Source organism: Eubalaena glacialis, chromosome 11, assembly GCF_028564815.1.
Source record: "Eubalaena glacialis isolate mEubGla1 chromosome 11, mEubGla1.1.hap2.+ XY, whole genome shotgun sequence".
Taxonomy (NCBI): Eukaryota; Metazoa; Chordata; class Mammalia; order Artiodactyla; family Balaenidae; genus Eubalaena; species Eubalaena glacialis.
Window position 1 is genome coordinate 72,936,078 of NC_083726.1, and position 17,365 is coordinate 72,953,442.

The 17,365-nt window shown below is 37.2% G+C and overlaps 1 protein-coding gene across 2 annotated transcripts in view; it reads right to left on the bottom strand.

The window, feature by feature from the left end:
• Positions 1-2,817: 2,817 nt before the first annotated feature.
• The window catches only part of PDZRN4 (PDZ domain containing ring finger 4), a 378,629-nt gene continuing 364,081 nt past the window's right edge, over positions 2,818-17,365 (bottom strand). For both annotated transcript variants that reach the window (XM_061204814.1, XM_061204815.1), the window contains 3 exons: positions 12,050-12,151; positions 7,909-8,025; positions 2,818-4,338 (listed from right to left, as the gene is read on the bottom strand). In XM_061204814.1, the coding sequence (XP_061060797.1) occupies positions 2,818-4,338; positions 7,909-8,025; positions 12,050-12,151 (1,740 nt within the window). The remainder of the gene's footprint in view (positions 4,339-7,908; positions 8,026-12,049; positions 12,152-17,365) is intronic.

The following is a 17,365-nucleotide window of genomic DNA, read 5'->3' on the forward strand; positions in this document are numbered from 1 at the left end:
TATAGAAAGGTAAAACATAACACTTCTCAGATTTTCACTGATTTTTGAAAAAGACATTTCTCAACTCATAGAATTGTATAAACACAGACATGAAAAACACCAACAGCACATTTTTAAAAAATTGGCAAGCACACTTGGCCTTAATAAAAATAAAATTAAACTGCTGACTTTGGAAACACTGCATTCTGTGAGATGTGTACATGTTTCTTCTGGAAAAAAATCTACATGTTGGCTCCAAATCCTATTTATCTATAGGAGTAATTTGAATTCAATGAATATTTAAACCCAGTTGTACCAAGAGGATAAACAATACCATAGGTATTAGGTAAGGAAGGAACTGAGCTTTTAAGATAGACAGGCATTCTTATTTAAAACCATCTGGTCAAAAATTAACTCTAGGTGCACTCAGAGTAGTTTTATCGATTGGATTAGCAATAGCTAAAGTTAGAAGTGGTGAAATTTTCAATTGCCTTAAGTTGCTATTACTATCACTATCTTAAAATTTTTGGGTCCAGCTTTTTATTATATGTAAATAAGATTCATTTCTTTCCATCTATGTATTAGCCCTTTAAAAGGTAAGAACTTAGAAGGGTAGATGAGTATGGAAAACAGTAACAAAAGGACCAATCTGTGAGATAAGTGAATAAAATAACTTAAATAGCATTCATTATTGTTTAAATGGCATTCTACCAGAGGTTTATAAAGACAGGGGTGACCCAAGGGCCAAACTCCATGAACATAATATCTGTGCAGGGAGACAATAAGTTCTGTCTATGTGATTCAAATAACAGAAGAGTAAAATTTCCAAGGTAAAATAAACTGCAGGTGCATCATAGTGTATGCCAAAATGCTGAGAAAACCCGGTGTCATCAAAACAGACTCCAAAGAGAAAATGTATATGTGATTACCTTCTAAGAGGGGTGTAGGATTTGGCATAGAAACCCCAGACGGGAGAGTAGCATTAGATAACCTCAGTGAAAAGGGGCAAGCTGCTCAGGAGCCAGAATAACTCAGAGAAAATCTAAAGAAGAGGGGCAATAGGTAAGGTGGGCAAGTTAATGGAGGACCAGGAATATAAGGCTGAGGCATCAGAGTCTGATTCAAGAGCTAGTGAGGAGCCACTTTATGTTTTTAAACAGGAAAGTAGCTTCAAAAATGTTTGGATGTTGTGTCTCCATTATGTTAAAACAAACTTTTGCGTTGAATGAAAATTTGATCAAACTCATGCATGCATTGATCTGGCCTTTCACTCTGGAGGCATTATGACTGATATATAATATGGTTGATGTTTATATGATAAAAAGCCAGATTAAAAAACCTATCTGATAATTTAATAAGCTCACTTTTTAATAAGGCGTTTATAGTTGACTATGCTGAAAATGATTAAAACGATAGTTTCCAAAAATTTATTTCCAAAGGATAAACTAAATAAATGCACGTAGAGCTGTGGACTGAATTGTGTCACCTTCCCCCAACAAATTCATATGTTGAAGCTCTAACCCCTAATGTGATGGTAGTTGGAAATGGGGCCTTTGGGTGGTAATCAGGTTTAGATGAGGTCAGGAGGGTGAGACTCTCATGATGGGATTAGTGTCCTTAAAAGTAGTGATACCAGAGAGCTTTTTTCTCTTTTTCTCTCTACCATGTGAGGACACAGCAAGGAGGCCATGAGCAAAACAGGAATAGAGCCCTCATCAGGGAGCTGAATCGGTTGGTGCCTTGATTTTGGACTTCCAGACTCGAGAGCTGTGAGAAATTCCTGTTGTTTAAGCCACACAGTCTATGGTATGTTGTTATGGTAATTTGAGCTGACTAATACAGTGTCCTTACAAACAATCCCAGATACTTCACTGATCTTCTCTGTCCATGTCATCCCCTAAATTGTTCTTGGCTTTTCCTTACGTGGGTGGCAGTCAAGGAGAGCATGAACTCATATTTATTGAATGCTTAGTCAGCATCTGTTAGATACTCTATACACATTATCTAACTTAATCCTGGTAAGAATATGGGACACAATAATCTGTGGGAAGTATTTCAGGACAATTTCTTGAAAAAAAAGGGATAGAAAATGTATGCATTTTACAATCCACAATTAGGAGTCTTCTAAATAGTATACATATATAACTAATTTATATCTGGTAACCACAGTGAACAATGGAAATAAAACACTCCTTGATAGCTTTTCTCAGGGATAATAATTTATTTCTCTTTTATTGTCACAATTACCACAACTATCTAGCTACATGACCAATGTCACTACATACCACAGAAAGATTGTCCACCTACACTTTACTGAGACAAAGACAACGGCCATTTATGTGTTAAATGTACAACGGGATGTTAAAAAGAGGTGGCTTTTATGTATAAGACAAGATGTGGCACATGATTTATCAACAGGTTTGATTTCATATGTATTATGCCAAGAAGCAAGCAGAGAAATGTTTTGGCATTGAGTTGTTATTAAAGTAGAAAATAAGTAAACTAGAGAAATAAATCCAGATCTACAATAGATACATTAAAATAGGAAATTAATTAGCTCCTCAGTATTTTTGTTTTTTTTGTTTTCTTTCCTTTTGTTTGTTTTTATATATAAATGAGTAATACGAATATATCACAAGTTAAAGAAAAATCTCAGCCAAAATGAAGGTGCCAGTATATGAAAAACAAATGAAAAATTAGCAGGTATTTTTGCTTACAAAAAATTTAAACTATAAAGAGTCACAAAATATATATAAAAACGCCACATTGAACGAGGCAAGCATCCTCTACCCAAACTGGTAGCACCCTCTGAAAGTCAGCTGCCTTCCATCCATTCGGTCATACCGTGGTGACTGACAAAAAGGCATTAGGAACACGTGTGCCATCAGGGGACTTGGCCCCATGGGTCATCAGTTCTTGGATTGTCATCCAGTTGTCCAAAATTTTCTTGTTTCTCTTCTTCATCATCTTTTTGTGACTCAGTTCAATGATGTTGACCTCCTTCTTGCCCTCGCTGCCGCTCTGGGGACTCTCCTTGAGACACTCCAACCGGCTCCGCATCATGAACTCTCGGCGGCGCCGCTGCTCTTTGGCTCGCACCAGGTGTTGCTTCCTCTCCTCTTTGCTCCAGTAGCGCCCCATTTTCATCTCACTCATGGTGTCATCATCCGTCGTCATGCCACTCCGCTCCTCCTTGATCTTTAAGGCACGCTCCTTCAGAATGCGGTCCCTCACGGGTCTCTTGGTGATGTACCGTGTCCCGTCACTCCTGATTTTCACCTTCCATTCCATCTTGGGTTCTGAGCACTTCTGAGACTCCTTGCACACGCTCACCAAGCTGAGCTGACTCTGAGCGAACTCGACTGCGGACTTCTGTTGAATTAACTGCATGTAGCTTTGATAATGCCGGGCATGTGCTGGGATGTTTGCATATCTATAGGAGGAGCTGTGGTAAGGAGAGAGGTAAGGGATGTGTTCACCGCTGGTCTTCTCTGGATCAGAAAGCTTGCTGCTTTCTGAAGTCTTCTCTTTGCCTTCAACGCCGCAACCTTGTTCAGTGGTTTTGGCTTTGGTTGACTCTTTACTACTCTGTCCAGAAGAGGACTGATTGGCTGCCATTGTGCTTCTCAGGTTTTTCTTATTGGTGAGGTTGATCATTCTTGGGAGGGAACTGTCAGGGGAACGGTCCACAGTGAGTGGAGTGCTTCTGCAGCTTTCAGCTGTGTTGTAAGCACTAGAACTGTCTTTGTCTGACTTTTCTGGGTGTTCGAGGATGTCATCTAGTTTTCCCCTCTGCGTATCTATGCTGGTGTTACAATTTCGGAATCCTCCATCGTGCAATGCCCAGATGTCTCCATACTGGTCTGTCACTTTCCGGAGCCTGTGAGCCTGCATGATATTTTGGCACTCAAGTTCAATGTTTCTTAGTTCTTCATTAAGCAACTGTAGTTCGTGCTCCACTCCCTCTCGTCCCCCTTGATTGCATTCTATTGTGCTGCTTGAGTAATACAGGTCATACTCTCCATGCTTCCGAATCTTGCATTTGAGCTCCAAGAGCTGCCGAAACCTTTCGCACTCCTCATCTTGGTTGCCAATGCAGTCTGAGTCAATGTATTCACCGGACACGAAGCTCTCATTGCACTGAAGTTCAACGCTTCCCAGAGTGTCTTGGCTCTGCCCCAGCTCTCTCTTGCTCTTCAAAGATGTGCCATTGGGATCCTCGGCTGCATTCTCCTGCTCTGAGCTCTCATCGTTCCGCAAGCTTTCATCTGTGCGCCCCACTCCACTGTCCTTCTCATGGTTGTTGGATGAAGATGTTGCCGTGTCTGTTGTGCCTTCTTCTTCTTCTTGTTTTTTTGGCTAAGAAAATAAAGTTGAGAGAAGAAAGAAAGCTAATTATTTTGAAAAACACCAGTTGTTGGAAAACTTGCTTGAAAAAACAGTGCTTCTTGGCAAAAGTGCAGTTCCTAGAAAGCTGCCCTGATTTTAGTATCCATAACAATTTTAGAAATAAAGGCAATTAGCTCATGGCAGCTTTTTATGCTTGAATATAAAGAAAACAAAAGCTGCTTGAACATGGCTATGCTACTCACTTGAGGATAAATAAAACAGGACACATTTAAGTAAGTGATTCTTGTCTTAAGGTTTTCTCTTAGTTGGGAAACTGAAGGGAAGGTGTGTAAATGAGGTGACTTTATAAGTTTCTGTGGTGACAACACACAAAAGGATGAGTAAGACAGAGTGCCGAAATAGTCTTCAGAAATAGGAAGGCCTAGAGTTCAGAAGCCACATCATCTTGTTACTATTTTCTTTTTCCTGAACTTTTCTCAAGTTCAGAGGAGACTTCATTAGATCTAGTAATACACTGATAATGATAAGCCAAACATCACAAAATTTCAGGAATAGGTTCGTTACTGGAGCCCGGGACCTTCCATCTATAGATGAGGAAACTTAATCCCAGATGGATGTAGCTTCTTAGGCTAGAGGTCTAGGGCGCCAATGCCATCCCCCAGTGCCAGGATTTCTTACATGTCCAAGATGCTGTATTCTTGCATACAGGTACTTTGACCTCAGTGCATCTCCAAATCACGTTGCTCAAAAGCAACAGTAATGTCTTCAGACTCACTTGGGTTACTTTAAAAGATTTTTCTACTCTTAACCAGTAATTTCCTTCAGAGGTGAGTTTTATTCTACTGAGAGTAAAATGACGGTTCCCCTGAAAATCTGAGCAGCACTGATTGCCAGACATGGGCATAATGTCAAAAAACATATTTTGAGATAGGTATGTAAATATATGTGAACTTCACTCCCTGGTAATTTTTGGCTTTTCATGCAGAACAATTAACTGTCACTGCCCTAGGAAAGTGCACATCTAATTGTTTCTCTTTGAATAGGGTAAAGTTACTCTTTCTTCCACCACTTCTCTTATAAAAGTCTACATGGCAGTTTCTAGATTGTATTCTCCTTATGTCTAAGTTTACTCACTATTTTATATATATATATATATATATTTTTTTTTCCTTTAGCAGGAAATTATATAATTAAATATAATTAAGCTTGTTAGTGTCAAAGAAGGACAGAATGGGTGATAAAAGGTAAAACAGGTCTGGAAGGTTAAGATAATTGTTGTTTTCTTCCACCTAAGTAATGGCAGAACAAAGTGTAATGAACTGGGGGGAGAACATGAGCATGTATCATGTTACTCTAGGATTCTCCATCTTTCCCTAAAATATTTTTCCTCATTTCTTAAGAACATACTGAGAATGATTTAAAATGTCTTATTGATAAAAAATAATATTATACATAAGTAACTATAACTAACAATGGAAAGCTTGATACATCCCTATGTCCCTTGCTATAAGGTGACAACAGCATCAAATGTGGTGACATCTGCACACTGTGCCATAAAACTCCCAGAGGATATTATTGATATTGGACATTTGAGTTTATATACCATATAACTTACATTTGTATTTTTTCTCCTATCTAATGGTAAGCTGAAAAAATACAGGAGGGCAGTATTTTTTCTTATTTTTCATGCAATAAATGATACAGACAAATTAGTTAGCAAAATGTGTGTTAACAACAGTTACAGGACCAAGGACAGCATGTGAAGTAAACCTTCAGATGGATATGTATTTTAGTTTTTAAATATGGATATGCAATTTTTAATTGAATTTCCCTTTTGTCACTGGTTTATGAGCACATGTGAAAACAGTTTTCTATTCTCAAACCTAGAATTCCTGGTTTCTGATATAATACTACTCTATAATTTATCATTTCCCTATGGAATTATTATAGCGACAGGCAATGTTTCTACCAAGGCATTTCTAATGTAGTATTATTGTTTATAAGGGCAAAGGACTTTTAAAGGTTTCTGTACTTCTCATCATTTTTCAGTCTCATGGTGAAGAAAAATTTCTACACAATGAAAACCTCACCTCAGAGACATCTTGTGTTACCTCAAAAGACCTAGCATTTGTATTACATCTGATGAGTAGGCAGCATCTGACACCATATCACTTCACCTGGACAGGATTTCTCCCTTTTTTCTTTATTCCAACATCCTCCTGTCAATTTTGTATCAGGTCACATTTTTTATCTAAGAGAGAAAAAGCCTGGAGCAAGGACTTTCTTGCTTGTAACCAGCAGCTGCCACCAAAAAATATCTTTATTTGTGGCCAGTGTTGAAGTCATACATTAAAATTTCAACCTGTCCTCTTTATATTGAAAAGCAATTGCTACAGTAGCAGCATTGCTTTTGAGCATGAACTATTGTTTGTGAAGTGGCCACTGAGCATCCATGGTGAGCACAGAGTGTAGCACACATGGCTTTGTCAACTGTAGTTTGCAACCTAATAATTTATTAGCATATACTCATGAGCACGCAGGCACAGATACACACATGCGCGCACACACACCTCTGTTATGGGATGCCAGCATGTCAATGCATCTCATCATTCAGTCTGGTAAAGTGATAGGATTTTTATGTTTTATATTCCTAAGCCTAACTGTCAGGATTTTTTTTTTAAATTACCTTTTAGGGTGAGTTAAGAATTAATGTTGAGAATAGGATGATAATTAAACAAATAAGCAGATTGACAGCGGAAGTGTTAATAAAATTATATCAGGCAAATGAATGACATGAATCTGACATAAAAAAATCTAGGCTATATTGATCTTGATTTTATTTAGTAGAAAAACAACAACAACAAAAATGAAAAGAATACTAAGACTCGGTTTGCCACAAACCACACTGTTATCTTTCTCTAGTTATGAATTACTTAAAGGCAGGAACTTTGCTCATTTTCTTTGTATTCTCAGGATCAAACGTGGTACTTGAAACATATTAGGGGCTGAGAATTTTTTGTTGAATGAATATATGACCTTAAGACAAAATGATGTCAATAATCTCAAGTTGAACTACTCTTAATTCAGGAGTATAAAGGTGTAATCATGATACCAAATACCCAAATAAGGTTGATGGCTTACATCATGTCATCATCTTCCTAAAGTTGCCTAAATATTCAAATACATACATTAATATTTTAAAATACAAAATTACTTTTTTGGGGGGGAGGGGTTACCTCATGAGATATAGTTTATCTCTAGCTGGTATATTGAGAAGCAACATGCATTTTTACTATTAAATTTCCGAATTAGGTTGAACAGTACCTGGGTCAGCATTTGAATACTACTGTACTCTCCACAATGGCCCCTAAGCTTCCCAAAGTAGAAATATTCTTAATAGAAAAAAATTGTATTTATTCCCTCTTGCTTCATTTGAGATGATCATTTGCTTTCAAAAATTACCATCACAGAGATGTTTGGTCAAACTCTTTGATTTTGTTTTTTTATTCCATTTGTGGTTACACATTTAAAAAAGAACTAGCATCATTTCAAATGCTGGAGTTCAGATTGTGGCCCTACCTGCTCCATCTCACCGGCAGTGCGCTGCATTGCTTCATTATGCTGTTCTTCCAACATCGACAAGTTTAACTCCTCTAAATATTCATTCCTTTCATCTTCCAGCCAGCCTTCATCCAGCTGCAAAAGAATACATTAGTACATTACATTCGGTTAGTGAGAACTCAAGCTAAAATAGGGTAAACTTAAATGGTGACACCTGACCAGTTCCTTTCATCATAATGATTCTCTTCAAAATACCAGCCTCCTATAGTTCACCTCTCAGAAGGAAGAAAAGGTGATAAAAAAAATTGGACTCATGCCTTTTATCCTTCCCTGAAACAGAGCTACAGATTTTCTCTCATAACTGAGTAGACCTCACAGCACAGAACATCACCGTCTTTCAAAGTGTATGAAAAGCATACTGCATAATCCACAGCTGTCACGCTCATTACTCCCAACTGTCCCCGTGTTAAAGAACTGCAATGGTACTAATAGGGCTATGAGACAATCGGGCCTTTTTCCTTAACAACAACCCTCAAAGCAACTCCACACAAAGCACCCCCCACCAACACACACACACACTGATGCTACACTCATTCTGTTTTTTTATTTTTAGGCGGCTGACTTTCAAGTTAACAAGATGGCTGCTTGCCACAAATATGGACATTTATTTTATCTGAAAAAAAAAAAAAGGAAAATTCTAAGTTACTCTCAAAAAAGAGTGATGCTGTGCCATGACTATTGTGATTCATTTCTCAGACCCAATTCCAAGGAAAAAGACCTTAAATGTTGCACGTAAGGGTGAAGGAGCCGTGTGAAGCATGCAGGGTTTTCTTTGTGGGTGCTGAAGGTAGGTATTCTTGTGGCAGTCTTACACAAACTAAACCAAACAAATCCTTTTGGCTTCTCAATACAAAAGGAAGTGGAAAACTGGTGGTTACCTTGCTAATATGATAAGTGTTGACAGTCAATTTAGATAATTTGCCTCAAAGTGGGTTTTTGGAGCTGGATTACATAAATTAGCTGTCTATGCTGATTGAATTAACTGAATTATTGTCAAAGCTCCCCTTTGTGTTACAAAGAAACAGCAGCTTTCTAGTGAGTCAAAATTGACAACAGTGGGAGATGTTTTCACCACCGGACAAATGGGTAAGCACCAAACAAACACAGAAAATAAGCTTGTCTTTAAGAGAACTGAACTTCTAAAACTTAAAAACAAACGAACCTGAGAGGACATTAAATTGCACCAGAAGAGGCATTAGCGTCTATGTATCACATTCATTAAATGAAGGCAATCATAGGTTTCTTTTTATTTACTAAAGGCTACCTAGATCTTAAATTATTTCAAACTTGACTGGGCCAAAAGCATCAATGCATTTATTCATCCTCATTTATCTCACTGTGGCCTGAATAACTTGACCAAGTTCCACCCCAGTGACTTTGATATGCAGATGAGCTATGAAGATTAAGCTGACTAAAAATTTAAATTCAGTCCAATTCATAATTGTCCAAGTTTTACATTTTTTAATCCCTTTTAAGTTTCATGAAGCTGCAAATGCCAGGCTCCAAAAGAAATTACTTAAAGCTAGAAATGTTTATTTTTTATAAGCACAGCAAGGACTTTTTCTTTAATCAGGTCAAAATAAAATATCTGCCAACACTGATACAGTGAATGATGGAACAGAGTCTTTTGAAATTGAAATGAAGGGATGGGGAAGACAAAGAGAACAAATGATAGATATTAATGCTTTCCTATAGCTCTTTTCTTATTAACTAACCCCACAGATCCCTGAGTTGCCATGTGTAGTTAGTGTGTGTCTACTTTGATTAAGGCTTCCCTCTAGACTGGAGGTATACACAGCACACCAAGTCAGGAGAGATTCTTCTGGCTCACCTCCCTTCCCTGTTGCATTTCCCTTTCCCCTACACACACATTCATGGCAGTCTGAGTTCAGTGCTGTGGCAGAGACAGAATTTTCCCTTGAGTTGAGCCGTGGGAAAGGGGGGACTGCCATAATTATACAGGGGGATCTGTCTGCACAGTAGAGGCTCACATGTGGCATTTCAGAGAAAGAAGCAACCTGCACTGTCTCAAAAGTTCTCTACAGTTCTTACAAGAGTCCTCTCTGCCCCAATGTCCCAAGGGGAATAGGACAGAATAGCAATATCTTTAATGGTCTCAGGAAGAAAATGGGCAGAAAATGAAAGTAAGTTGACAGGGAATGAAAGAAATGAGTTATTTAAAAATATTTCACGGTTGCACAATAGCTGTCCCCAGCAACTCTGATCATTTCCGAGAATGTAGAGAGAATTTGAAACATTAAAAAAAAAAAAAAAGGCTAGAAAAAGCACACTAAAACTTCTATACTGTCTCTAAATAAAATACACATGCAAAAAATGCAATAATGAGATATACTGAAACTGATGGGAAAATATGGTGATATAAATACAAGTTTTATGTTGTTTTTGCCACCTTATAGCATGTATTGCTTAAATTACATTTTTAAATTATGGTATTAAAATGCATTTTCTTTCCTTATTTTTCTGGAAATCTGATTTTCTAAAGGCAATTAGCTGCCTTCCAGTGTCATGACAGCTTCTTCAGGATCAAGGGGCTAGGGCAGATCTTGATTTTGACAGACGGGATGATATGCTACAGAGTCAGACAACCATCTTTTATCAACTGTGGAAAGAAAGTATTGTTTGAAAATTCATCCTCCAACATTGACTCTTGGGTTAGGAGTGTAACCAGATATTCAAAAACGCCAGTGGTTCTACCAAGCATACGTAGGCCATCAAAGATTAACAGGATCTGGTTTTATGTTGTTAATTTCTATTTTTTCCACAGTATGTTATAGCTGTTATGTGGCATAGTAAAGGAAATGCTTTAATTCTAAATTAATGAGGTTCTCTAGCAGTTACATGGAAAGGGCAGGGAAACCACATTATAAAGTTGAAATATCTTTTCTACAACAAGGATGACTATTGAGTACTCTTCAATTTACCATTAATTTCACTAATATGTATTTAGCCCCTTTCTTCTGTTCTTTTTCAAGAAAATGGGGTCATTGAGATTAACCGGTTTGCAAAATCTCCAGGTAATTAGTGCAATTTCATATGTATTTTAATAATTCACTCCCACATAGATAGCACAGCCAGTTATGGAGTTTCCTTTCCCACTCCTAGGACCTCAGGTGTGTAACTTTAGTCTGCCCTAGGCTATGGCAGGCTTTATGGGAACCATTCAGAATGGTCAAGGGCATAATGGAAATATATGCGGAAAGGGTGATCTTTTAAAACCACTATATTCAAGACAGGATTCGGTCTGACACTGAAATACACTTACTCAATGTAATTTATAGATAGTATGTAGTTATTGAGTCTGAAATATATCAGATAAATAACCTGAAAGACAAATGGTGATATAACCAACTTCACTCACTGAAGTTGGTTATCCAGCACTGACAGATGGATAGAATGGTGACAATGTAATGTTCTTTCTGCCTTGTGGTGGGGGATACAAAGGATATAAAAAGAAGTACCAATAGTACTTTTCTTCCACCATTACCTCTCCTTTACTTTCATGACATCTCCCTCTGTAAAGATATTAAAAAATTCTTTAAAAGCTCTCAATTTGTTTTTGTCACACTAAACTTGGAAAAAATTCATTTACTATACATGGAACTACACTGTACTACTTAAAGTATTTTATTTGATAAAGTTACTCTGAAAAGATTTAAGTTGATAGCTAGATATGCTAATGTTTCTCTCATTAGAGATTCTTTCAAGATACCTTAATATGCCAATTAAGTATTTTTAGATGAAAACCTAAAGCAAGGATCCACACAGAATTAAATATCATGTAAAGTCAATCATTTTTCATTTATGAATTAATTTAAATAACTGGCAAGTGGAAGGAGAGAGTAATGATTCAATTTTGTGTTCTTTTAAAAAAAATAAGATGTTTAGCTGCCTTTCTGTGAAGCAATATTAAGGAGTCTTTACTTATAATTGTTTTGATAAGGTTGGCCAGTTGGGAAAGATGACTCAATTATATTTTGTATGCCTGGTTTTACAAACATCCGTGGCACTGATCTGTTATAGAATAGCAGACAGTGAACCTAAAGTGCAGTCTCAAGACTTTTGCTCTCTCTGTTCTGACCTGACTCTCCGGCCTTGCGACCAGCAGCACGATTCTCCGGCACTCATCACTAGACAGCAGGGCCACCGCCGCCTCTCGATCCTGGACGTCTTCCCCATTTATCTAGAAAACAAATGAAAGTGGCGCATTAGTTTCCATTTCCACAATGCTGCACACAATAAATGGCAAATATCAGCTCATTTATGGTAAATGTATGGACATGAAGCTCACACAATGGGCTCGTCTTCAGCCCCTCAGTGGTAAGTGCCTTCACTCAATTACGCGCTTACTGTAAGAGCCGTATCGATCCCTGAAGGATGGCGGACATCAGAGGAAGCAGTTATGTTCATAAATGTCCAACCTGCGCCCTGGCAACATACATCTAGCAACACAATTAACCAGCCCCTGACAGGTGACGTTCATCTTTCTCCGCTCAGAGTAATGGAAGTGTCACTCTGAGATAATGGTGCTGAGGGAAGTAGGACCAGCAATACCACAACTGAAATCCGTCATCCTGCGTGCTTGCTGTGAGCCAATTAGCGAGCTGCCGCGTTATCTCTCACCGGGCGATGCTCCCGGGCTGCTGCTGCTTGCATTTTCATTTAATCATTTCGTATTTGCGTGTGGGTCTGACTCAGTTGCCCCAAATCACTCTCGGGGTATCTTTCAGTGCTTAACTAATCAAACGAAGAACCAGTTCATCAGTAACATCGTCATCTACTCCAGCTCCCTTCTCGGATCTATCCGCTTCCCTAAAACAACAAAACTAATGAAATATCTTAAGGCTCATCTCTTAAGTATACTTAAATAAAATTTTTAAAAAATTAACATAAAATTAAAAAAAATTTTTTTAAAAATAAGAATGCTTACTGAAAGAAGCCAAGCTTGAGTAAACTTTTGATTAAAACAAAAGATTCTAGTGGTGTTTGAAATGTACCTTTTTCTTTTTTCTAAGTTCTACAGGGAAAATAAGGTTCCTAAAGTTTGTTTTTTAAACTACATTTCATGTTCAAATGTATTTAGCTCTTATTGATACACTTTTTTCTTTGGATATTTTAAATTTATTTTATTTTATTGATTGCTCAATTCCATAGAGATGAGATTTTTGATCCATAACACATAATCAAAAATGTGGGAAGAAATTTCGATTGAAGAGGTCAAGTAATTCTATCTAAAATAAGTATTAATTATTTCAGAAAGTGTGGCTGCATTGACCATTTTTTTTCAATAATTAATCTAACATCTTTCACTGAGAATTTCTGCTTAAAAGCATGAAGTAGACTCCTGACATTTTCTCCTTGTGGGTCTCTGGGATTCTGGCTGATTCATGAAGACAGACATAATTATCTGAAGACAAGCTCAGGAATCTCAACTGTGGACCACAATAAATGATTATTATTCTTAGACTCATATTTAGCACAAAGAAAGCAGACAATGATAGTCAAAGGGAGGAAAAATCACACAACCTCATGCTGTATTTTCTTACTGTGATCAAATGAATAGCTCCTTAGTTTGTCACTTGTATGTGTGGACAGGAAATTCAGCTTTTATAACTTTTAAGTACATTTCCTTTTTTTTTTTTGGCAATTCTCAAATAAAATTCACCAAATTAGAAAATGAAAACTTTGATCCTAAACTGGGGACTAATGACCAAGAAGGATATGTTGCGGGGTTTTTTTTGGTAAATGTATACCTGAAAATTTTGTACTGAGTCCAAGGCCTTTTTTTCTTCAAATACACATAAATTGGCAGTGATGGATTCCACTACACCTCCCCCACCTCAATTGCGTGTAGTTTAAAAATAATGATTTCTTTCGGTTTTGAGGGCTTGTATCCATTTCATAGTAATTCTTAGTACTATATCTGTGATGCATCTATGCATCAATTATGGACCTTATCGTTCATCTTCCCTCCATTGTAGGCATTGATCCTAAGGAGACTGAGTTGGATGATCTCACACAACTTAACCTTTTCTGTTTGAAATACAATTCTCACTACTACTTTTTCACTTGAGTATATGCATACTTCCAAATTCTTCATCTAAACTTTACTTACCATTAATCTAAACACTCTTCATTCATGTTAATGTTATTGTTCATTTCCTCTATTAAAATGCAGATAATAGTGCCTTTCTCAGAGGACTGTTATAGGATTAAAAGAGTTAATATATGTGAACAGTTTAAATAAGTGCCTGGTATACAGAAAATGCTCAAGCTTGCACATATTACTGTTAATGCTATTGTTGTTATTATTATTACTATGATTATTTATATTTTAATCCCTCAGAAAGACTCTTTTCTTCTAAACAAAGCAAATATATTAAAATTCATGTGGGGGGCGGTGGTGGTGCGATGAATTGGGAGATTGGGATTGACATATGTACACTAATATGTATAAAATGGATAACTAATAAGAACCTGCTGTATAAAAATAAAATAAAATTCAAAAAAAATAAATAGAATAAAATTCATGCATAACATTGAAATCCATAGCAGGAAACATGGTTCTAGTTTAAAAGATATCTATCTCATATATATTTTTAATTTTTAGAGGGCCAACAAGAAACAATATGGCTGCATTTGATTTCCTTTATAGTTGGTGTTCTCTCTCCTCTGTGAACTCATACTACGAGAGCTATGGTCTCCAGTCCTGGCATTATGTTCTTATTTTGGGAGGACAGATCATACGTTGTAGAAACAGTTTTGCATCCAGAATCATATGTGGAATGAAAGAAATCTGCCACAGAAAACTGGCATTAAAATGTAATCTTTGTTTATTTTTCAAAATAAAGTCCACCTTAGCCACCTGGTTGGTAGATCCCGTTGTACTCGGGACATTACTTTGATACCCAGATTGATATTGAGGCAAAAAATGCAGCCATGGGTTTCATCAAAGATGCCTCTCAAGGAATGAAAAAGACTTGAGGAATGGAATCAGAGAGAGCTTTCCACCTTCATTTGCTCTTGTTCCTGAATGATGGCTCATAGCTACAGGATTGCTTGTGGGAAAGCAGCTTTCTGTGCCTGGAAACGTCATGCAGACAGAAAGGTGAAGGATCCAGAAACAAGGGGAGGGCATAGATGAGAATTGGAGTCAGCACAATTTAATGGAAGACTTCCATTTCAAGAAAAGAGAGGGAAAGAGAGCAAGGAGGAAGGCAATATTTAACCTTTGTTATAAATGAGGAAAAACTGCTAGATAATATATCTGTTTCATTTTTTGTGCATGGTATATGCAAATATTAGTTTCAAAATGGATATTTTCTTGGTTTAGGAGAGATTTGTGGCAATTATAAAGAGAAATCAGCCGAAATTCCACTTTAGGCCTAATCTCCTGTACGGGCATATGAGTGTGTGTGTGTGTCTGTGTGTAAAACCCTAAAAGTCTAGAAATATATTTATATAGCTTTTTTTGCTTGAATATGTCAATTTTTAGGTTTCCTGTATCAGTGTACCATAGGCAGGTAGGCAACTACAGTTCTTGGCATTCAACCACCTATAGAATTTCTTATTTGAAAACCCAGGAATCTTAGGCAAGAGAAAAAAGTTTTATTTCAAATGTGTTTATATTTCAGTGTGGAGAGAAAGAAGGTAAGTGAAGAATAGAAATACAGAGGTGAAAAGAACAGAAATAGGGGGAAAACAGTTATCCAAAGGGAAGAAAGTAAGAGTAGGAAGAAACGGTGAGGACTAGTTTAGGGCAGAGAAAGAAAGAGAGCTGATTAGAAGTCTTATTGTTCCACTGTTTGAGCTTTTGCAGGGTTTTGTCAGGGAATAATCCTTAGAAACATGACTGACTTTTCTGGCCAACATAAGATTAGATTGCTTACATGGAATAGTATATGCCAAAGAGAACGTGAGACTAGAGCACTCTTTAGACAGCTGATCATGTATGTCTTTAATTTTTCTCCTGACTCAGCACGGCAATTTTGTAAAAGAACTTCCCCATATTAATTCCTGGGAACACATCTGATACCACCAGTTTGTGGCAAAAGCACAGCAAATAGAACTGTCAAGCACTTGCAGAGAAAAAACACATGAAAGCTAGAATGTGTTCTCACGAAGGTGGATCAGGGTTTCTCTTCTGTATGATCCCTACCGTCTAACAATATCATGTGATTACCTGTGTGTGTGGTGCCATTAGGTGAGGTTCTCTGACAGGACCGTGGAGCACTACAGTTAGAAAATTTTAGCTACACAGTGAAGGCAGGACCATAGAAATACTCTACTTAGGTCATTGTGAACAGGAAATTAAAATCCCGATTGCTCTAATGAGATTCATTTAAATCAAAGCCAGCCAGGAAACTTAAAGGATGAGAAGAAATCCTCTCTTTCTCCCACTCTCATCTCCCTGGGAAAGGAGTCATTAATTGTTCATTACAGGGTATCCCATAATCTCCTTACCAGCCACACGGGAGCTATTTGTCTATCAGTACAATTTTGTCACAGTTTTCTTTTATATAATTTTACTATCACCATTAAGATTCTTTGTTTCCTGTGTGTGTAGATAGACTTGAATTCTAGGCTTTTTAATGTGACAGGTATTTATTCATTAGATGTGACGTATTTGTCACTAAACATAAACTAATCAGGCAAACCACAGCACTTTACCAATCCTGCTGTTGTTTTTTCAATGAATCAAGTCCATTAAGGAATGCCTTATTATCCAGAAAATATCTTATCTGAAAACTTTACCTGCCCACGATATAGCCAAGAATAAGGAAGTGTCAAAATACATAGTATGCATCTGTGGAAACACATGTACTTTATTTCTATCAAACTCTACCCACAGAACTAATAGACACCATTTTACTAACTGTATTTGTGTATCTAGCCTATGGGAGGTGGTGACCTGGAAACTAGGAAGGGAGCCAGTGAGTGCACAGTAGTGGCTATGGGGTGTGGTGAGTAGATGGTGAGAGGAAGAAGTGACAGCTGGAAACAGCAAGAGGAAAATGACAAAACATAGACCCAATGCATCAGAAAAAGTAGCCAGCTAGGGTCATTTAATATCAGAGCACACAATCTTCCAGATCTTTCAGCCATTGAGCATTTTACTCTATTACATATAACATTGTGTGATGATTGCTGGGTGTGATGTGACCCTTAGCATCAAAGGAAGGTTACATTCTTTTCAGTATATTTAATTGGAGATGTTAACAAAGTGAACAACACATTTAAAATAATTTCTAAATCAAAAACTCAGTGAAATATTTTTGAAGCTTTCAGTATCTGGATGACACATGAAGATGGTACCCCTTTTTATTAATGAGGATGTATATGTATAGCTTTACTGCAGATTTTATTCTTCCATCTATCCTATCACTCTCTCTACTGA